Source organism: Primulina huaijiensis, chromosome 3 (genome assembly GCF_012295235.1).
Source record: "Primulina huaijiensis isolate GDHJ02 chromosome 3, ASM1229523v2, whole genome shotgun sequence".
Taxonomy (NCBI): domain Eukaryota; kingdom Viridiplantae; phylum Streptophyta; class Magnoliopsida; order Lamiales; family Gesneriaceae; genus Primulina; species Primulina huaijiensis.
Window position 1 is genome coordinate 26647315 of NC_133308.1, and position 22828 is coordinate 26670142.

The 22828-nt window shown below is 33.8% G+C and overlaps 3 protein-coding genes across 4 annotated transcripts; 1 reads left to right on the top strand and 2 right to left on the bottom strand.

Annotated features, from left to right (window-relative positions):
- Positions 1 to 1877: 1877 nt before the first annotated feature.
- LOC140974180 (kinase-interacting protein 1-like) lies at positions 1878 to 5410 on the bottom strand. Its single transcript, XM_073437483.1, has 2 exons — positions 5009 to 5410; positions 1878 to 4706 (listed from the first exon to the last, which is right to left on the bottom strand). The coding sequence occupies exons 1-2, from the start codon at positions 5100 to 5102 to the stop codon at positions 2077 to 2079; spliced, it is 2724 nt and encodes a 907-aa protein (XP_073293584.1). The 5' UTR covers positions 5103 to 5410; the 3' UTR covers positions 1878 to 2076.
- Positions 5411 to 6379: 969 nt separating this feature from the next.
- LOC140974182 (MADS-box protein SVP) lies at positions 6380 to 11145 on the bottom strand. The gene is made up of 7 exons (XM_073437485.1): positions 10465 to 11145; positions 7949 to 8092; positions 7777 to 7876; positions 7647 to 7688; positions 7369 to 7410; positions 7123 to 7280; positions 6380 to 6578 (listed from the first exon to the last, which is right to left on the bottom strand). The coding sequence occupies exons 1-7, from the start codon at positions 10644 to 10646 to the stop codon at positions 6560 to 6562; spliced, it is 687 nt and encodes a 228-aa protein (XP_073293586.1). The 5' UTR covers positions 10647 to 11145; the 3' UTR covers positions 6380 to 6559.
- Positions 11146 to 15673: 4528 nt separating this feature from the next.
- Positions 15674 to 22609, top strand: LOC140974184 (14-3-3 protein 1). Of its 2 annotated transcripts, XM_073437489.1 has the most exons (5): positions 15674 to 16270; positions 16849 to 16971; positions 17832 to 17948; positions 21857 to 21906; positions 22331 to 22609. In XM_073437489.1, the coding sequence occupies exons 1-4, from the start codon at positions 15794 to 15796 to the stop codon at positions 21875 to 21877; spliced, it is 738 nt and encodes a 245-aa protein (XP_073293590.1). In that variant the 5' UTR covers positions 15674 to 15793; the 3' UTR covers positions 21878 to 21906; positions 22331 to 22609. The 2 variants fall into 2 exon arrangements, with proteins under 2 accessions (XP_073293590.1, XP_073293589.1); XM_073437488.1 differs by lacking the exon at positions 22331 to 22609 and having other exon boundaries at positions 15676 to 16270; positions 21857 to 22209.
- Positions 22610 to 22828: the final 219 nt, after the last annotated feature.

Here is a 22828-nt window from a genome sequence, read left to right on the forward strand (position 1 = left end):
GATAATATCTAACACAAAAACTCGTGAGACGGTCTCATAATCAATTTTATTAGACATATATTCTATTTAGATTACTAATGAAAAAATATTATTTTTTATACCGAAAATATCATTTTTTATTGTAAATATGAACATTATTGACCGGTCTCACGAATAAAGTTCGTGTGACCGTCTCACAAGAAACTTAATAATAACCAAAATGGTTTGATAAGTTTGTTCATTTTGTGTTTTGGTCATATAAATATTTTATTTTGGGTTTTGGTCCTATAAATTAGGCCATGTTTTGGTTTTAGTCATTTTTCTATTGAGTGTTGACGTGTTGCAGAACACGTCCAAAACAACATTTTTTTAAGTCACATCGGTATTTTTGAAACCATACCAGCACTCCATGAAAAAAGATTAAGAACCAAAACTTAAGGTAACGTACATGATTAAAACTCAAAATTGAATACTTACATGACCAAAACACAAAATGGACAAACTTATGGAACTATTTTGGTTATTTTCCATAATTTGTCATGTAACTTTGATGATGTGAACTTATTACTTATTAGTAATATCCATACATCTCTCTATACTTTCCCTCTTTTTATGATCTCTTCTTATTTTATATCAAACATCAAATGTTTTTCCCCCTCTTTTATAGTTTCTCTTTTAAAATATATTTCTTCAAATAATTAAATTATGTTAGCAAGTCTAAAATGCATGTGATTATTACTAGTGTTATATTACACAAAACTCATATAAGCTCATCTCAATAATTAATTTTGTGAGACGAATGTCCAATTCGATCCGATTTATTAAAAAATATTATATTTTTATTTCGAAAGTATTACATTTTCACCAGATCAATAAGTATCATATATATAGATCAGTGAGACCGTCTGACATCAGATTTGCTCATTATATCAACCAAGATACCCTTATACTAACTAACAGAATTTGGTTTCTCTTTGTGACACTAATTGACTTTTACGAAAATATTCACATCAACAAATTCAAATAACGCACGTATCGCGTGTGTCGATTACTAGTATATATAATATCAAAGTCGAGTATTCTTAAATCAATATTTTCTTTTAAAATCTTCTCAAATTTATCTTCGATAATATTTTACCACCTACTTGTGGTGGTTTATAAATTACCTTATCTCTAATCAACATCATAAGTTTCTTGAAATTTCAAGTATTTTAATTTGATCCAAATTGTAGTAATTCTTACATTATCTTCTTGCATTCTAGACTCAACTATTTAATTATCACCACCTAGATTGATCGGTCTATGCAATTTTATTTGTGAGTGAGAGAACTCTAAAACTTACCTTAGTATCTTTTGAGGTGAAATACGGACTCACGTGGCTTAAGAATAGGGGGTTAAATGCATNTGAAGTTATTTGCAATTTAGCCCATTTTTAAATTGCTTGCCATTTCAAAGAAAAAGGTAAATGAGTAAAAAGTGGAAGAGTTGAGGTAGTATATAGAAAATCTTGAGTAGAATTGAAAAGATTCCTGAAGTTTTGCACAACCTCAAAAAGTAATGTGGTACATTTAAAGCAAAAAATTCAAGAATCAAGAATATGTTAAAATCCAGAAGATATGTCATGTAACATTTTTGGATAATAATTTATGTATCGCAATAGAAATTCATCACATGTATTGATTATGGAAACTTAAAAGAAGTAGCATCTCATCAATTATGAATGTTACGAGAATGAAACAAAGAATATTGCAGGAGATTTTTTCCTTTTAAAATCTGTCATTTAGAAACAGATCTTTAAGGTTTATGCAAGAGCTAAGATTCATGTTCCTATAATGCCGTGGACTCCCTGAATTATGCAAGGCTATCATAAGAAATAGGCTGGAAACTTGTAGTTTGGAAATTAACTGCTAAAATCACATAAAAGAAAAACAGTAAATGTCTCCATAATTTACATGCAAACTATGAGATTTTCATTGTTTACAGCTTGAGAAATGTCTGTCTCAAGAAAAACCAAAGCTGGGAAAAATTAAATGTTTCTGTTCTATCCACAATATGATCTTCTAAAGCAAATAGTCATTCTATCTGAACAAAAGAAGGTCAAGAATCAGGATTCGATACACGTACACCAGCTTTCAGGATTTGGTATCTTCTATTAGGATGCATGTAGGAGAAAATCGAATGCTTCTGCTTCTTCTGTCTCGTTCCAAAGATGAAAGACCGTAAAGGGATTCGAGATTTGCTCATATTATGTTTCAATTGCGGTTGATCGCTAGGAATGTTAAACTCCTCGTTTAGTTTTACTAGTGTCTTTTCAATTTCAAGTTTTAGTACACTTACATGTTCTAATCCTGTCTCTAGTTCCTCTCTAACCTTGTTATTTTCCTGTTTCATGTTCAAGATCTCGCCTTGGAACTTCGCTGCTCGATGACTGCTGAATCTGATCTCTTCCTCCTCCGCGCCATCCTTCAAAGCCTTTGTGATTTCCTCTTGAATACTGCACAGTGAAGCAAATCTGCGATTCAATTCATCTTTTAGGGACGCACTTTGCTCCAGCCACAACGTTAGTTCAGTCTGTATTTCTCGCAAGTGCTTGTAAATGGGAAGGACCTCAGACTTTAGACGTGTTGTGACACTCCCCCCTTGTTTCTTTTTCTCTTGTAGTTTTGATATTTCATCCTGTAGATCCTGGACTTCAGTCTTAAACTTCTGGATCTGATGAAATGCAGTGCTAAACCTTAACCAGAAATCAAGGTTCTCATCCAGTAAGGCATCGATATCCATCCTGAATTTTTCTTCAACAGCTGAGATGGATAGTGTTCTTTCAATGTAAACCAGCTTGGTTTCTTCTTTGTTGATATTGGAATCTTCATTTACTCCAAAATTTTCACCCGCTGCTTGGGGTTTATCTGCTTGCAGCAAGTTTAACCTTTGGCGAATATGTTGAATTTCTTCATCCCTTTTCAGAATGGCTTTCTTGAATTCTCTCATTTGCACAATTGTATCAAATTGGCTCTCCTTCTCTCTCTTTTCCATGTCACTAAGCTTCTTCTTGACGTCTTTGAAATTCCTGAGAAGTGATGTGTATTCTTTAAGCAGAATCTTCTCTCGATCCTCCACCCCACTCAAGAGCATCTTCTGCCAGTTTAACCCTTCTTCTTTCTCCGGGTCTCCGAGAGCTTCAGCTATTGCAAGTTCGTTGGAGTGAACAATTCCGGTCGGTTCTTCTGGTTTCTGTTCCGGAAATGTGGCTGATTTATCCATCGTTACCTTTTCAGGAACAGATGCCTCAGAATGCGGAACTTCGATATTCACTTCCTTAACATCCAATTTGTCGTCTGTATTTGAAACGTTGAATCTTTTTTCGGAACTCGGCACATCTTTCTGCTCTACCTTCAAGTCATCTAGGGAAAAAGACCTGGCCTCATCTTGTGATGTTTCCTTCTGTTGTACCTCTTCATCTGGCTTTACACTACCTAGTTTCTCTGATAAGTGATCAAGATTCAAACGCGCTTCAGAAAAGTTTGTTTCAAGATTGCTGTTTTGTCTTTCCACATTCCAGTGTAGATCCTGGACTTTGTTCAATTTTTCTTCGAGTTCCTTTACCTTTACTCTCAGGTTATATTTCCCATCAATCAAGGTCCCTTTTTCATCTTCCAAACTTCGAATCTGCTCATGGAGCTCACCTGCTTCGGTTTTTAACGTATTAATAAGTACAGTCTGAGACGACACGGAGGTTTCCAAGCTTATCACCTTATTAACTAGCTCATCGATCTTCTCTGCCAGTTCACTCACTGTCATTGATGCCATGGAACTCAAATTCAAGTTTTCTATAGTTTTTCCCTGTAATGCCTCAATTCTTTCCTTTCCTGACTCCTGCGATTTATCATCCAATGCTGCAGTTTTATCATACTGACCTTGTTTTTCTTCATCATCGGTTCGATCGTGCAGATACACATTCCTCAGGGTCTTTAAACGCTCCCGGGAATCTTCAATCTTATTGAATTCCTCTCTTGCTTCCATGACAGACTTTTCTTGGTTTTCCTGCAACTGAGCTAACATTTCTTGACAAGATTTGAGAGCCGCCCCGGCCATTAAAGTACGAGCCTCATCATCATCAATGACCGTATCCATGTTGAATTCATCCTGCAAACTGCACACTTTTTGCTGCATCTCCATTACCTGGTTCTCAATCTCCCAGTACTTCGCCAATCCGTTTTCGTAAGAGCTTTTCACGAACTCCTTGACCGTCTGACATGCTAGAATATCTTTCTGGAGCTTGTCAACCTCTCCAAGGGCCTCATCCTTGGACAAACCCGATTTAACTTGATCCTTCACTTTAGAGGATTTCATTTGGAGCTGCTTTGAAGTTGATGTCACGAACCCTTTTAAATCTTTGATCGGTGCCTTAGGAACCTTTGGAACGTTCGACATGTTCATTGACGGGATTTGAGATTTCTTAAGGGTTTTCGGGGTGGCACAGTCTTCATCCTCTTCCATTTCAAATTGAATTTGTTCTGGGAATACAGTGGCTATTGTCCGGTTCGCGTTCTGCAGGTCTTTGGACAAATGGTCATAACGATCGGCCAGAGCTCGGAAAGCTCGGTACGATTCTTCAACAGAGTTGATGAGCTCTGGTCTTCTCTTATAATACATCTCAGCTCTTTTTGCAAAGGAATCTCCATCTTCTTCTATCAGCTTAAGCATACTTTGGACTTTCTCTTCCATATCTGCATTGTGTTGTAAATAATTCACATTATGTTTGAGTCCATAATTTCATGATTTTACTTTAATGTATTTGATATATCATTTTCCTAAAAGAGAGCTCATTTGACATTTCCATATATTGACTCCCTATGCAAAAACACAAGAAGCTTTCTTCGAAATTTTTTAAAACGTTCGATGCGGCTTCGGTGTAATTGTAGGGGCCTCGCCACATTCAACACAAATCATATCGATCTGCAGCTGTTTCTCAGAACATATTTTTGTTATAAAAAATAGGTTATAGGAGACTCAGGGAGGATGGTATTACCCTGAAGGCTCTGTTCAAGCCATTTGGATTGCTTGGTTCGAACGTGGCTAGCCCACCACCAAGAATATGCATTGTTCGCAGCTCTCTGTAGCATTTTGTAAATCTGATCTTCTTACCAACACTTTCTTCTTTTAATTTTGAACAAGTAATTGGCCCCGGCATGAAACTCTTTCTCCCCCCTTAATGTTCACATGACATTAGCCTTGATAAAGAATGAAGGGAAGAAAAAGTTCCAACAAAAAAGACAGAAGAGTTATTCAATCAAGAATGGCTGGCACAAGAATCATTGTGAATTGCTATGTTTGAATTCATTGGTCAAGAGTTTGTTTCGCTCCATACTTTGAGTTGAGCCATTCTCGAAGGTGCAATCTTGGCTTTAAATTTTCTAGCGATATGATTTCTCGTAGAGGTTATATATAATTGGGCCTCAAATCGAGGATATCGTCCTATATTGAGACGTGTCAAATTATCATAAGTTATTTATTGTCAAATTTCAATGTTACTTTTATATCCTTTACTTTTTGACATTTTATTCTTCTTTCCACGAAAATGCTGAAATGACATTGTACATGTATGTGTCATGATGATATGTCAGCATTATATACACATCACATCGAAAAATAAATAAATTTGCAAAAAAAAAAAACATAAAGCTGAAATATAATATTATAGAGAACCACGATCGCAACTATCATATACTTAAGAATAAATTACACCTTTTCCATTATATTTTTCGTTAATAGTTCCGAGTCATTTTTTTGACCTCATATCTCAATTATTACAATTTCATTCAAAATATTCAAGTAGGATTTTTTTTTTAAAAGTCGTGCCAACATGTTTAAATATTGTATAAAAATTTAATATAAAATCAAGAGTGCTTAATTTGGACCTTAAAGCAGCATACAGCAAACTTCCACATACAGTAATATACTTGCTTTTTCCTAGTGATAATAAATAAAAAGATTAATTATACACATGAACCAACCCCATATGTTATTTTATTTTTTTTAAAGAAAATCTAAAACTGATGTAAAATCAATTTCTAACAAGTTATCCGAGCTAATTTGTGTTTACCACATAAATAAATGAACACATTGTATCATAAAAAATAACAAAAATTTTTTATAAGATCATGTCACAGATTAATTTCGTAAGATGAATTTCTCAACGAACCCAACCCATAAAAAAATATTACTTTCTACGCCAAAAATATTAGTTTTTACTCTAAATATGAACCGGATCGACATGTCTCATTGATATTGTTCCGTGAGACCGTCTGGAAGACAAACTCATGAAATAATCTGAGTGCAGAAAATAATATGTTGATGAAAATCAGAATTATCTGATCAGGAATTAGATGCCCCTTGGTCGAACATGAAATATCTAGCAAATTCTAGAAAATTTAACTTGCAATAATCCCCTTGAATTTAAACTGCGTTACACAACCTTCAAAACCATAGGAATTACAAGCCTTATGAGTCAGTATGCAGTAACTGATCAGACATGCATGCATCAAAAGTACTAAGTCGAATGAGCCGCCCCTCCGCGAGTTCAACCAGAATATGGCAGCCTGCAATCGAAAACCGATCTGCTTCTTTGAAAAACATCAACTGATAATATTTAGAGGGTATTTGGATAATCAATCAACTTATAAGTTTTTCAAACAGTCAACAACATTATCTTCGATAAAATGTTTAGAATTTTTTTTAAAAAAAATTACAAGATATCAAACCAAACCACTTCTCTGTCGCTAACAATTGCCACGGTTTTTCGAAAGCCTCTTAAAAAAAACGTGAAAAAACGTCAGGAGATTTCGAACCGGGACTGTTCGGTACTTATCACTGATGGTTTTATTGTTTGCATTATTTTCATAGTATCATGTCATTTTCTTTGTAATTATAATAATAAAAAGATCTTATAATATATAAAAATATCTTTAAACATTATTATCTTTATTTTATTCAACATTACAACATCTTACTTTTTATAAGTTACTAAAATAACTTATAAGATACTCTCTTAGTGTGTATATTTTTCGATACTAGAATTATAATATAACAGAAGATGTAAAAACACAAGGGAAATCATGAAGTATAATATTGTTACCAACTCACCACAGTTTTAGAGACGTATCTGAGCTATCATAATCTTGGGGAGGACCAGTGGAGTTATAGGCATTCGTCACAGATTCCGACGATTGTCCTTCTTCGTAGATTAGGATGTCGGTATCAGCCCTTGGGACGGGTTTTTGACCATTTGTTATTTCCGACACCTTGATACATGGCACCAAGTTTCACATCAAAACAAGGACAATCCAAGAATATCAGATGAGCTAGCTACCATTTCATTATTAATTGTACCTGTTCTCTTAATCGTTCATTCTCCTCCAGAAGTTGCCTTCCCTAAAAATTTTCATAAAGAAACGAGAAAGTCCGATATGTTTCATCCAATGTAATGAATTCTAATGTCTTTCACATGATTTCATAAACCATTGCAATGCTAGGATGCATGTGCTATAAAAATTTTTAAAATTCATGGCGATGGTACATAATAATCTGATACAAATGTCAGTTTCCGGGGTTCATATAAATCACCTATCTGCTGCTGTACCAAGAGATGTTCAAAGTTTAAAACAGACCTTATCTTGAAGTTCATTGATTTCTTTTAAGATCTTCTCTTCCTGTCACAGATCAAAGACAAGGACAAAAATTTCAAATTTCCAACCATATATGCGTGGATAATCGAGGGTAGCGATATGATGAGCCTACCTTTTTCTCCATAACACGCACAAGTCCAGCTTCGAGAGACTTCTCCAGCTGCTGCAACTCTTCAATGTTCAACCCTTGTAGCTCCTCTCCTCTCATACGCCTGTAAATACACCAGTCACACATGGTATCGTAAAATACTTAATTCTCTCGACGTCTATACGTTAGTTCTCACCTAAGCTGATAGCTTTTCTCAGCCACTTCTTTATTCAATCTGGAATAGTTGCTGTCCTCAACTAGCTGCAGCTCCAGGCATGGCTGCTCCAACTTATCGAGATTCTTTGAATGCAAGTTATGCCTTTCAAGTATCTCCTTCATACTTTATTGGGCCATAAAAGAAAATAACTTGTTACATAATTATCCATTCACCTTCTATTTAAACTAATCATCCTGTTATTTAGGATATCAATTAAGATACTATGCTCGATAATTTTATAATATAATTCGTTTTTTAGAACTCGAATTTCGAAAGTTTCGTGTTCCTAAGTGTATAAGCCAGGTTTACAATCTATAACACAAAGATAAGCAAAAATTAAATTAGATGCTGGAGACAAAATCTAATCTAATATAAAATAAAAAGCTTCCTCTCTTGTCATGTTCACATTCTTGTAATAGATTCTCCAAATATTCGTGTGTATGAAGCCGAGTAAATTCTTCTATACAAACTTGTGGATGCACCATTGGATGTAAGTAATGTTGAGGGTATCAAAGATTGATTTTTATGCTCAAGAAAAGATAAATAGTATGTTTACAGTCGATGATAGATCTAAATCACAGTGATTGGATCTGAATCACAGTGATTAGCTATGTAATTGGCCAAAAATTTGGTTTTAATAAAATATATTGGGTTTTTTCACAATTAAGTCAGATTTTAGGTGGAATCCTCACATTACGTCAAAGATGGCAGCAATATCAACTGTAATACAAGCAATGTTTGATATTATGTCAGCACTCCAGCGAAAAATCAGACTATATGTACAAAAATAAAAAATTATTACACTTAAGATCAAATTTTGCTTAATTTGAGTACCAAAACCCTATCTAGACTTAGTTACGCGACAAATGTTTTCGAAATTTTCTAATATATATGCTTGAGTCTTAGACTTGGTAGTAACTTAGACTCGAGTTTCTCTTGAAATTAAAGATATGATTGGATAATATTTTATTTCACTCTATTTGTTTTTTACACATATGCCATTTCTGTTGGCAAATATAACTTTGTTTAATCTGTTCGGTTATAAGGATAATAATTTTCTTCTTCGTATGGTTAAAGTTCATTGAGATCTATTAGATTTATGAGAGTTGGCCAGAAATCGATTAACCAAAGAATCGAGCTCTTTTCTTAATGAACTTCTCGAAGGAGAAGTTTTCTGTCGCAAAGGAACTAACATGAAATGAGAAAGTATTTAGATAAGGTGTTTGTCTTCTAAATAAGACCTTAGCGCAGTAAATTTTTCTTCTTATACATTTGCTCTAATTTTCACCAGAATGTTGTCATGTCCCTCATCAATCAAGAAAAATCAGAATAAATATGAGGGGAAAAAAAGAAAAATGATTTTTTTTATTCCTGAACTTGTACAATTTTGAATTTTGTCCATTACTTTTTCAAAGTATGGTTTTGGTACATTAACTCTTTTTTTTTTTGACTAATTTGGTCAAATTGCTTACGTGATATCTCACAAGTAAGGAATTTTCGATATAATTTCCGTTGTCACATTAACAATTGAACAAAATAACTGAAAATCAAAAGTTATTGTACAAAAATCAAACTTTGAAAACTCAGTGGACCAAAATTAAAAAATAAACAAGATAGCTAATAAAAAAAACTATTTTCCCAAAAAAATAAAATAGTAACTTCATTGAAGAATAAATTTCAAAAACATATGTAAACAATATATTCAAAATTATCCCACTCTCAAGAATAGAGGAATATTTTTTATTAAATCCGAAAAAAAAAATCAAATACGTACGTGATTTTCACATAAAGTTGATATCAAAAAATTTTATAGATCTCCTCAAGTATGTATAAATATATATACACACACATAGGCCCGACACATAGTACATGTTAGACCCATGCATCAACAGATGTATACCGTAAAAAGGGATCACTTCTCCCAATGCAATCTACAGCTACAACATTTAATCACTGTTTTTGTGTGTGTGTGTGTATATATGAATGAAATCTACAGCTACAACCTTTAGTCACTGTTTGTCTCTCTCTGTGTGTGTGTGTGTGTGAAATCTACCAAGATTTCTAAGAATATGGTTGTACTAAGTTAAATAACATGCACTACGACAAAAGACCTCGTACATACAAGGTAAAGATAAAAAAAATGCAGAAGTAACAGTATTTATGGTACTGGAAAATGAAAATTTAAAATCACCCTTAACGTTGAATGATTGAAGTATAATATTTTAATAATTTATAAGGAAAATCTGTGGGGAAACAATCTGTAAAATACAAAGAACTAGTGAACAGATGGAAATTGAGAAAAACAAAAAAAAATCATACCATCAAGATAAGATTTCTGAACAAACCCATAAATTTATGGACATCACCAGATATGAAAACCCTTTCCGAATCTCAAAATGTTATCAAATAAAACTACATTATTTGCCAGTACTGTAGAAATCGAACACGGAGTAAAAAAAAGCAAGCACCAACCAGTCACGGAGATGAGAAAGTACCTGGAGCTAGCATATTCAAAGAGCTTCCCAGTGGAGGAGAAAATGATGAGAGCAACGTCGGCATCGCAGAGAACTGAAAGCTCTTCAGCTTTCTTGAAAAGACCTCTTCTTCTCTTAGAGAAAGTCACCTGACGCGCAGTAGCGTTGTCGATTTTCCTGATCTTGATCTTCTCTCTCGCCATTTTCAGTAAATACGTAAGCAGAAATAAAAGATTCTCGAGCTGGAAATGGAAATCAATAAACCGAGTTGCCAAAAAGCCGGGGGTCAAAAATAGCAGGGAGACGAGCGTTTTCGAAACAAAAGGCGGCGTTTTGCCATTTTTAGGATATGTTTACCAGAGAAGAAACCCTAAAAACAAGAAAGTGATAAAAAGGGAAAATAAACTGAAACACAAAGAGATGTAAAGAGGGACAGGATCCTCATTTAGCCATTGTTCCACTCATCATTCTCAGATCCAGATTTACACACTAAGAGAAGGCTCGCAGAAAGAGAAACAGAAAAAAAGTCCACCAATAAGACAAATCGGTTTTGGTCGAGATGGGTAAAAAAGAAGGAAATAAATTGAATAGGGAATGTGGATTGGTTGCAAGAGAATTTATTACCTTTACCAGATTAGGGAGCTGTGCGTTATTTTTGGGAACCCAAGATTACTGTTCACTGTTGGCCAAAAGGCCACCAATCAATGAGGGGGAGATGGGTGAAGTTATACTCTGTGTACGTCCCCATGAACTCAAGAGAAATATGCCAGTGATTAATATGATCCAAAGGTTATAAAAGTAGTTGGTGAGCTGCACCTCTAGTTTCTTGTCATAATACTCCATTATTGGTCGAGTACACTGCATTCATTTTTTGAGCTGATAATGGGAAGAAATAAATAAAGGCCCTCTATATATATATATATATATATGTATGTATATGTATGGAGCATGTTGCGCTTGTTATATGAGATAAGAATTGGAAAGCAAAGTTCTAAAAAAACGTAAAGTGGATTTAGTATAAGATTACAGCGTTTGTAATTTTTATTATAATTTTATTTTATCAATTCTTTTAATAAATTAAAACTACTCAGAAAAAAATAATAGATTATTAAATAATATATAAAATACAAATTTTAAGAATAAATACATAAGTTTTCAAGTTATACAAAAAAAAATATAAGTTTCAAAATCACAAATCGTGTGGAGTAAACATTTATAGGTCGTTGTTGGGTTAAGTAGCTGTCTCTCGGTCACAAAAAAAAATGACAGGTTCATGATAAATTTTATATTGACGTCTTTAGGGTTTTTTTTTGTTTAAAAAAATTTTACATTATTAAATATTTATTATTTTTAAAAATTGAAATGTTATAATTTATATATTAAAAAAAAACATAACTTATAATTTTTCTTAAAAAATATGTTCTTTCCGCGTTTTTTAGACGTTTAATTTGGTCAACTTTTTGAGCATCTGTTTTTTCATATTTTTGGCCTAAGCGACATTTTTTCCTCAAATTTCACGTTTAAGCAATGTTTTTCCATGTCTTTTAGAACACTAATGGAAAGAAATAAGAGCCTTTGTGCCCTTTTCTAGTTCAACAAGGTTCTCAGGCAGTGGCGGAGCCACACGTAGAAATAATTTTTTTTTAAAAAAAAAATTTATATGTAAATTTTGAATAATTTTGGAATAATATGATATTAGCCCGGGTAGATTAATTTAAAATAGTAAAAAATTATAGAGTTTAAAATTCTAGTTCGAGCAGAGCTATATTTCTGACTCTGTTCTCATGTACATGCATTCTAGAAAAAAGGTTTCATTTTTCGTCTTCCTTTCCAGAGTAAAATTAATATTTCATCTATTACTTATTAATTAAGGGAGAGGAAGGTTAGGTTATATCTATAAAGGAGTGGTAAATATTTACAAATTATTAAATAGCATGTACCGTGCTACAACAAATACGTTGTTTTTAGTTGAAGCTAACTTTGAAACTACATACATTTTTGCACTATGAGGAAGTAGCTTTGGTCGATGTAACTAGCGACAATTTAAGTCGACCATCGCTAACTTAGTGACGTTCTTATTCAAATATTTTCGTTGAATTCAGCGACAGTTTCAAACAATAGTGGCTAATTTGAGCGACAAAAATATGTCACACTGTCACTTAAATCAGTGATAATTATGGGTGTGCAAGGGCCGGTTCAATTTGTTTTTCGGTTTTTCAAATGTCTAATTTGAAAATTGGACTATATACTTTCTGTTTGATTCGTTTTTTTAATTACAGTTTGACTAATTCGATTTGTTTTTTGTTTTGTTTTGTTTTTTGTTATTATAGTTTGATTGATTCAATATGTTTTTACGGTTTAATTAATAAAATTAAATGATAAATTAACTTTTATGTTTTAGAATAAATTGTTAATAAATATTTGAATATTCTTTTTAAAATACCCAAAATATTAAAGATTTGAAAATTAAATAAAAATAACAATTTATAATAAATACAATAAAAATATAATACCAAAATTAAATATAGTAAAATGATTTAAAAGCATCGAATTAATATTTTGTATTAAAGTTCACGCTCTCTTGAATGGATAAATATTATCCTTTTATATATTTAATATATCATATAAAAAAATTTGAAATATTTTGATTCGGTTTATTCGAGTTTTCAAATTTAAAATTCTACATCATCAGAATTTTAAACCAAAAATAACTGTTTAACAGTTTAAACTGAACCAAATAAATCGAATTTTATGATCTAGTTTGATTTTTTTGTTTTAACCTTTTAATGAACACATCTTGACGATTATTTTATTTTTATTGTCGATGATGTCAGTACATGGATACAAAATTTTATTTCAATAATAAGAATATGTAACCATTTTATTGTTTCACTATTACACAAATATTAAAAAAATTACAATATATCAATGATAGAAACATGTTTCACATCCAAATACAATAAGGTGACATAGATTCATAATATAAAAAAACTAAATAAGCAGTCGCTAAAAATATGTTTAAAATCCAAATACATCACATCAACGTAGAAATATAATATGTTAAACAAAATAAATAAATAGTTCATTAGGATCTTGAGTCTCGCCTTCGTCGTCTCTGCAAGTGTTATATAGGTATGATAGATGTTTTGATGGTGGAGGTATGAACAATAGAGCCCTCGATGGTGTTAGGCATGGAGTCTATATGCACCATGTTAGATACAAGCATGCGTATCTAATCCTTAGATGATAACATCCAAGCTCGAATCCCTCTTCACCCAGTCTCCAGATTTTCCATATCTATGGCTTCTCCTTAGACATGTAACTCTTTTCTTGCAACAACTAAGCCCTCTTTGGTGGTGGCGTGGATGTACCAGAACCTACAATTTCTCATGTACATGATGTCGTGGTAGTTGGGTGTATCCCTGCATCCCTAATCCATACATTCTCATTTTCTTCGCACTTTCAATGATGTCAAAATATAATTGATAAATCTAGGCATGGTTGAGTTTCCCGCCGAAGGGAATAAAGAAGATGTGGAGGTCTATAACATCTCGTGGACTCTACCCTTCATCGCATCCTGCATAATAATAACATTGTAATAAAAATAAAACAATCTAACCACAACATACAAATTTACACACAAACATATCAGCAAAACTTACATCAACACTCCTGGAACGTTCATAAAAAAATGTGACAGTTTTAGTGGTTCGAGTCTTGTTAAAAAGCTTCCACGATGTGGGATCTCGACTCTGCTTTGCACATTGTATAACAATACAAAACTAGTAAAAAAAAATTAACAACCAATGTTATATAGAAAAAAAGTTTAAAACCGAAATAAACATATCATCGGTGTTGAGTGCTTGACAAATGAACGTGAACTTGCGATATGCTTCGTCATAATAGTGGCTAGACCCAGAGGCTCATTGTGTCGAATTTTCTTGTATGTCGATTCCCTTGCCTGCCAGTCCGGAATGGCCCAATTGCCTGCCAGTCCGCCTATTTATCATCACAGACACTAATGGGTCTTATATAATGTGTGATCAATTATTATTATTATTATTATTATTATTATTATTATTATTTCATTTGAAAAAAGGAAAAATGATTCCTGCCGTGGTAGATTCATATTTTGCAAAATGGGAATGATATTTATTTTATTTTATTTTTTAAAAAACCCCAAAACTATATAGTAATTCATGTTAAAAATTTTTAGTTTTATTAAAGTTTTCTTATTAATTTAATAAATATAGAATAAATATATCTAAAGACGATTTTATTTAAACTAATTTCAATAAAATTCATTTTGATATTCAAAATTATTATTTTTCTGATAATACATGTCCATTATATTAATCCAGTAGAGGTCAGATTGACCATTTTGGTGTCTCATGTGACCTTTCAACTTGCTTTCTAGATTTTTCATCCCAAATTACCGTATGATTCTCATCAATTTTTTAAATTAAACTATTACACATATTTAATACTCACATGTTACTTTTATTTTTAATTTGATCAAATAATACTAAACAATTAACACGAAATNTGAGAGAGAAATAGATGGTTGAAAGGCCCATAGGAATCAAGAATCCGTGGACTCGCTTCCCCGTTTGTAAAGAGCAATGAGAAAGAGATGTGGCCTGCTCATTCGTTTCCATCCGGTTAAGGGAGAACTCATTGTCAACTAAATGGATGGGTAGTTGGGGTCTGGGGAGGCGTAATCGAGGGATCGATACGAAGAGCTTTCGCGAATTAATTCATATTAACAATGATTGGAATCCGGGTCGTCGGCTGATGTACAATACATTGTTTNATTCGATTTAAAGAGAAGTTTTGTTTAATTTTTTTCTATGTAAAATATGGAGTGACTTGGGGAAGTTTTTAATAAGATAAGAAAAATAATTATGAAATTAAATATTTTAATATCCTCTAAAGTAGTTACTAATAAGTATCTCACACATAATATATANGTAATCGAGGGATCGATACGAAGAGCTTTCGCGAATTAATTCATATTAACAATGATTGGAATCCGGGTCGTCGGCTGATGTACAATACATTGTTTGTAGTGACTAAAAGCTCAATGATTGGAATCCGGGTCGTCGGCTGATGTACAATACATTGTTTGTAGTGACTAAAAGCTCAATTAGATTTCAAATTTGAGATATCATCCTGAACTTGTTTGTGGTGATTAGTATCCATTATAAAAGAGAGTGACCTCAAAAATAGGTGACAAGGCAACTCACTCCCTTCACACGTTAATTCCATTCCATTCCCTTCCCACCTCTTATAAAAATTCCTATTTCAATTCAAACCCCTAACCCTCGTAAAAATCTCAACGACTTCTCCGATGGCTTTGAGTCGCGAGCAGTATCTCTACATGGCTAAGCTAGCCGAGCAAGCCGAGCGTTACGAAGAGATGGTTAAGTTCATGGACAGCCTTGTTGTCAGCTCATCTGGCGCCGAGCTGTCTGTGGAGGAGCGCAACCTTCTCTCCGTCGCGTACAAGAATGTTATCGGCTCTCTACGTGCAGCGTGGCGCATAGTCTCCTCTATCGAGCAAAAGGAAGAGGGGCGTAAGAACGACGAACACGTAATTCTCGTCAAGGAGTATAGATCTAAGATCGAGAACGAGCTGTCACAAGTTTGCGCCGGAATTCTCAAGATCCTTAGTGATAATTTGATCCCTTCGGCTGCTTCTAGCGAATCGAAGGTATTTTATCTGAAAATGAAGGGAGATTATCATCGGTACTTGGCCGAGTTTAAAGTTGGGAATGAGCGCAAAGAGGCTGCTGAGGATACTATGTTGGCTTACAAAGCTGCCCAGGTTTGCACTTTGATGTCTTTTAAAAAAATGTCCGGATATGTACTTATGGAAGTAGTTTGGATTCCCGTCTTTAATGAAGCTTGTATACATGCGCAAAAAAGAAATAAAAAATCAGCCTTTCTTACAGCAGAAGTAAACCAGGTTTTTTTTAAAAAAAACATGTATGAAATTTCAGTTTTTTTCCTAACTTGAGAGAGGAGGGAGGGGGGGGAGGGGATGATCAGCCTCTTGGACCGCACTTGTAGATAGACTAAGTAGGTATGGGTATAAGATCACTTGATGTGAAATCCCATGAATATTTGAGGGTTCAATTGCATGGTCTTTTACCAAGATCATCCCTTCTGGTACAGGGACTGAATCTATGATTATCAATATTGACTGCAGGTTTATAATTTAATTTTCTGGCTAGAAATCTGTGCTATATAGATGCTGTGGATATCAATGCGAAGCTTTCGTTATTTTTCAGTAAAAAGTTAGAAAGCTGAATAGAAAGCTGGATGCATCAATCTTATTTATTTGTTTTGCTATGATTTTGAATTTTTGATTGAACTTTTTTTTATGTTTCACATTGTTCACAGGACATTGCACTTGCTGATCTTCCTCCAACTCATCCAATACGACTGGGCTTGGCTCTGAATTTCTCAGTTTTTTACTATGAAATTCTGAATTCATCAGAGAAAGCTTGCAGCATGGCCAAACAGGTTAGTTGAGTATACTACAAAAGATTGCTTTCATTCTTTGTCCCTTGCACTTGAAGAATTTATTGTCTCCTTTCTATCTTCAATTTTTTTCCATTTATTGGGTCAAAGGGTGGAAGTGTTCATTTTTGTTCTGAAAGGTTTCAGGTTGTTATCCGTCTACTTTTCAGAATTTTACATGCATCTAAGACAGGTGTAATTGGTGATAAATTACAATTTGTTTCTTTTTGGAACAAACTCAATTACTCAAGTATTCATACTGTGTATAATACTCTCCTAGAAATTATTTGTTTATTGGTCTGTGTGAATCCTGTGAACTTTGCCATACATCAAAATTCATTTTTTTCTTGCAATGCCTTATCGAATTTTTATTGTTACTCCAAAGCTTTGACCAAGTAAGTAGTTTTGAGATTCTCAGTAAAAAGGTTAACTCTGTCTGATAGAGTTGATTGGTCATAGCTTTCAATTTATATTGGAAGGTACCAGGAGCATTACCACTGTGAACCTTGTTAATTCCGATGTTTCTATGTTGGCGCAATTTCAAAATCTTGTGCCTTTTATGTCACTTTCTTCCATATATTGGTGGAGACTGGAGACTACACCATATACATTGGTACGAGAGAGTTTTAGAATAAGGACCATTAGTTTCAGTCTCATGAAGAATTATCTTGTCAATTTTCTGAAATAGCTTCTACTGCCTTTCATAATTATTATGCAAGTATATCAACTTCTAAAATCAACACTTGTTAGATATTTATAGGTAAAGTTCATTGGGATTTTTTTGAAAATATTTTCATGCCATTTGACCTTTCCTTTTTCATTTGATATCTGGAAACTTGATTTTTTTCCCTCTTGTCCTGCAGGCTTTTGAGGAAGCCATTGCCGAGTTGGATACATTGGGTGAAGAGTCATACAAGGATAGCACTCTTATCATGCAACTTCTCAGGGACAATCTCACTCTTTGGACCTCAGATATGCAGGTTAGAACAATAGTTATTTCCAGGCATCCATTTATATAACAAAAGATAAACACTTTAATCCTTATATGTTTTTCAATCTGCTTATTTTAATTTTTTGTAATCTTGTTTCAAAGTTCTTTGTAAATTTAGTATGCCTGAGCTTTGATAGTATAATAGATATTTTTATTCGGACGTAGTTATTCTTTAGTGCCATTAATTTGGTTGGATCATAATTGCCGGGTTTATAAACTTAGAATATCTCAAAATTTTCCAATTTAAAGTTGTTCTCTCTGCGACCATGTTTTCCTTAAGAATCCTTCTTAAATTTTTGTTATAATATTTTCTCCTGGAATTGCACAACGGTCATATTATGTAATTTTTACATGCTTATGATATGGATCGTGTCATGGGTTGTTGGACAGTGGAATCCTCTATTCTCCCTTCTGATTGGATTTGCAACCCTTGTGACCTATGATTGGATAATAGTCGAGGCCCGTTTAACAAGAGAACCCTTCAATCTTGCAAAGATTAAAATTTTTTTATTGAAATGATGGAATCTCAAATTAGTCCTTACTCCATCAATTTCATACATATAAATGGAAAACCCAAGCAAAATAACTTGAATTAAATCCTACCAAAATTAAAGATACTATGGAAATCTCAAGATTTGGAAAGTATCAATTAATTATTGCTAAGGAAATAAATAAATCTTTCTTACTCCTCAATCTTCAGCCTTGAATTTTCCATGGGTAGAACGCCGGTAGACTATAGATGAAATAAATAAAAAAATGGATTTTTGTGTTTGATTATTGTTCTACCTTGTTACGTCATTTTTATGTTTTTTATTTCTCGTTTCTTCCTCTTGTCCAAGGCCCATTTCCTCAATGTGGCTTGGGCATTGCAGCCACCCACCCACTTGAGATGCAAGTTTCTCCTCAAACTCGCCGCCTTGTTGTGTATCGATAAGCCTAGGTCTTCCGACTCCTTTGGTCCATTATGTTCTCGTCAACTCCTTCCAATAAAAATAATTTCTTGCATTGATGACCCCGAACACACATCGTAATTAAAACAAATCTCATGCGACAGCTGCTCCTCCATCTTGGCTAAATTCAACTTTTACAGGTGTTGTAGCTTCTTTACCAGAGCCAGTACTTACCAGATTAATAAGCATTCAAATTTTAAACTTGATAACAACAATTAAACAACGAAAACCAAATAAATTAATCATTTTACAACCCAAACGAAAATAGAACAATAATCTCAGTCTAAAACGATAATACAACCATATCGAAAACATAATCCTGCACGAGCATGCGAGAAACCAAATAAAACGTCCACTGGATCAACACCGAAAACCCAACTGCTCTAGCCACTGCCCTGGCAGGCAGAACCGACCAACCTAAGACTTACCCTGTGGAGTAGGGTGCCCAAGATGAAAACAAGGATGTGAGCGACAATCGCCCAATACGAGAACGTACGAGTATACAAACTGATATGATGCATGTAAAACGTAATATGCTCGGATATCAAGGATCAAGTCAAGAATCCCATGCTCAGTCTAGAGGCGTCTGAGTGTGTAGTCTATGAGGTACGTGATGTACTGACTGAGATATCCAAGCGTAGTATACACACTTATATACTGCATATTTTTCTTTCTCCAGTGTACATTGGTTTTGGAAGAGGTTCGCGCCGATTGATGTCAATGGGTCCATTTGTCCATTGTATTTCGATAAACCCAATTTCGAGTATTTTAGGAACATATTTGAGACCTTCCTTGGTTTTTAAAGTACCCCACCAAAGCTTTATCAACTGATAAAGAACCGATACCAACGTGCATGAACCCAATATCAAACTAGTGGTACGAACCCCAATAATTCGAGTGGAAACCCAATATCGAAATTGGAACAGAAGTCCAAGACTTGAAGGTAGCTTCAATTGCATGTTTTCACGAGTTACCTATGAACGAGGTAGAAACCAAAAGTACAAGAAGAAACACCACAAAACTTGAACCCACAAAGAACTTGTCTTTGAGAACCTAAGAAAGATAAGGGAACGACTGCCACAAGAACGAATCTTGATAAATTCAATTTGAGCCTTCACGTGGAAGAGAGAGAAGAAGCACTGAGCTCACAATTTGTCTGACAATCAATTTCTTCAAGATTCCTTGTGATTCTCGTCTATAAGACATTTATATAAGAAACCTACATAAAATAGCTATATAGGCTTTAAATATGGAATTCTGGGCACATATCTAATACTAATCAAATAAGATCTAAAATTAAAATAAGTAACAAAATTGAGTCCCGTAAAATCACAAAATAGGCCTTCAACTAAATTACACTATTAAAAAAGCCCGATTATTAAATAACTTGGACTTCCAAGCATCATATTTCAATTTCTTGAATTTCTTCAAATTGTCAATCTCTCGATCTTATCATCTTCAATTTCTAAGAATCAAGGCACTTGAATGCTTCACTATTAATTTGGTTGTTGGTCATAGTGAGGATCACGTCATCGACTTTGGGCCTTTTTTTATCAGTTCTTGCTCGCAGCTTACTTCCTCTATGCGGCACTTGAATACCTAGATTTATCGCTATGTTTCCTGACTTCATTTGGAAAGTTACCGTGTAAAGAGTATAGGCTACAGGGGAAATGCAAGGTTTATTCACCTGTGGTTGCTGCACTACTCTTCAATAATGTAAAATAATTGTTGCTTTTTATAAATTAGCTGATGCGATATGAAGGTTTTGGTTTCAATTACGTAAAACACTCTTTTGATACATTCATATTCATATTCATATTATTTGAAAGCCTACAAGATGTGCACCTTAGCTCAAGGAGCAACAAGGCTTTCACCCCACCTTTAATTTTGTATCATTGCTTACAATTTCTCATAGCATACCTGTTTATTCCTTGACCCCCTCGCTTTTCCTTAATTATATGCTACCTCATTAATTCTTCACCACAAGTTGCCATGTGCTTTACTAAATCAGATTGTCAATCAACTCAATCAATATAAGTCTATACAATTTTAATGTAAATGTGTTTGAAGTTGCTTTTTTATGATACTGAAGAACTTTACTTATTTGGTCCATGCTTGGAAACCAAGGACTCTATGCCATCAGACAGTAGCAAATTTATATTTCTACATTTTACTGTTCAATTCTCTATTATTTTAGTTCAGTAAAATAAAAAGAAAAAGGAAGACATCTTTATCCTTTGATAAATAAAAAAAAGGAAAACATCTTTTGATACTCACGGAAAATTTTAGGGTCCGCTTCCAGCAAGAGTCACTAGTTTAGACGCAGGTTCGAAATTACCCTGAGCCTGAAATCACGAATAAGATTGTTAGAAGGGGGCCGAGAGGGTGTCCCGACGTAGCCCCTCCGACGCTAAAGTCAGAGACTGAGGATATACGGGGGGAGCAGCTAAGGGTGTTGCTGAAAACAATATAATGAATGAAATAACTGAACACTCAAACCTGATATTTATAGTAGAATACCTGGGTCCTTGATGTGCTTGTCTTCCATTTGACCTGGGAATGAGCCAGGGGTAGTGGGCCCATCCATGGGGTATCACCTTTGATAAATTTGGAAGCTCTAGCTAAGAGAGTTTGTTCTGTAGTATGAAATTATACTTACCTGGTGGAATTTGACATGAAATAATCCAGCATTTTCCTATAGTTGATGTATCATGTATGATTTACTGGCTTCACACTGTCAAATTAAGACAATGTTTTATACACCTTTTGGCTTCTGTTTGTTCTTGATTATTGATTCATGAAAAGAATCAAGCTAGATTTTTCAAATATGTCCATAAGTCTGTATTTCTTACGAACTTACTTCAAATGTAATTTAAAAAATGGTTTATTTAATAGAAAAAAATTTAAATTCCAGTTAATTAAAATTCGGCATTCGATGACCATGCAGGACCAAATAGACGAGGCTTGAACCAATGGCTTTATGTGTGTCTCAAGGAGGTGGGTTTGAATGTCATTATCTCTCTGTAATTTGCATATACTCGACTGGTGGTAAATTTGTGTACTTGGTATTGTGTTGTGGTACCTGTTTTATTAAAACTGTATGGTGCATAACTATCCAAAGTCAATTTCTCACTATTTCGAAGGAAGTAGGGCTGTCAGATGAAAGTTATGTAGTTTCCTTCATTATCGGTCAACTTCATCTCTTGATGCCCGGAAATTTGTTTGTGGAGAAATGCGACGCTTAAAATAGTGTTTATTATCAGCTTCGATTTCTATATAACTATGATTATGATTGTCTTATTGAATTTGTTTGAGGATTTGAAAAATTGCATGATTTTGATGGTTTGAGTTTTGCTTCTTCTTGATCTTAATTCATTTTGGGAAATAGAAAAAAATTTCTTGTATGAACTCGGATTTACAGGTGCAAATGGTGAGAGAAGAGCGAATAAATTACAATCTGCACCTTTGAATTACTACTCTAAAAGGTTGATGAAGATTGACTTGGGGTGCAGTCTGGTCCTATTTTATATAGTACTTGGGTAGGAAATGTAATTTAGTCGTGGCGAGGTCGTTGAGGTTTCGACTTTTTTCCCTTGTAATTCCTTCATTTGGCTTGTGGCGAAACTCTCTCTTTCATAAATTCAATCCTGGATGATGTTTTAAAATTAGTTTTACTTATTTACTATGTCGAGGTTATGGATTTCTAGGGCTTCATAAATATATTATATCGCAAAATAATTAATTTTTTAGCAAATTTTACTTGTCTATATTCAATTGAAAAAGCATCCCCAGGGGAAAAAAAATTAGGAGAGCACAAAATTCTTTATGAAAAATCAGTAGTTTTTTAAAATCTGATATTTTTAAACTGTAATGGAACCCAAAGTTGTATACACAAACGTGTTGGTAGAGATTATTTTTT

Bases quoted from the DNA above. Each gene is read 5' to 3' on its own strand.
- LOC140974180 (XM_073437483.1), bottom strand. From the start codon at position 5,102: ATGCTACAGAGAGCTGCGAACAATGCATATTCTTGGTGGTGGGCTAGC. The intron at 4,707-5,008 runs GTAATACCATCC...AACACAATGCAG, and splicing joins GCTTGAACAGAGCCTTCAGG to ATATGGAAGAGAAAGTCCAA.
- LOC140974182 (XM_073437485.1), bottom strand. From the start codon at position 10,646: ATGGCGAGAGAGAAGATCAAGATCAGGAAAATCGACAACGCTACTGCG. The intron at 7,689-7,776 runs GTAGGCTCATCA...GATCTGTGACAG, and splicing joins TGCGTGTTATGGAGAAAAAG to GAAGAGAAGATCTTAAAAGA. The intron at 7,411-7,646 runs GTCTGTTTTAAA...GAAAATTTTTAG, and splicing joins TCAATGAACTTCAAGATAAG to GGAAGGCAACTTCTGGAGGA.
- LOC140974184 (XM_073437489.1), top strand. From the start codon at position 15,794: ATGGCTTTGAGTCGCGAGCAGTATCTCTACATGGCTAAGCTAGCCGAG. The intron at 16,271-16,848 runs GTTTGCACTTTG...CATTGTTCACAG, and splicing joins TGGCTTACAAAGCTGCCCAG to GACATTGCACTTGCTGATCT. The intron at 17,949-21,856 runs GTTAGAACAATA...ATGACCATGCAG, and splicing joins TTTGGACCTCAGATATGCAG to GACCAAATAGACGAGGCTTG.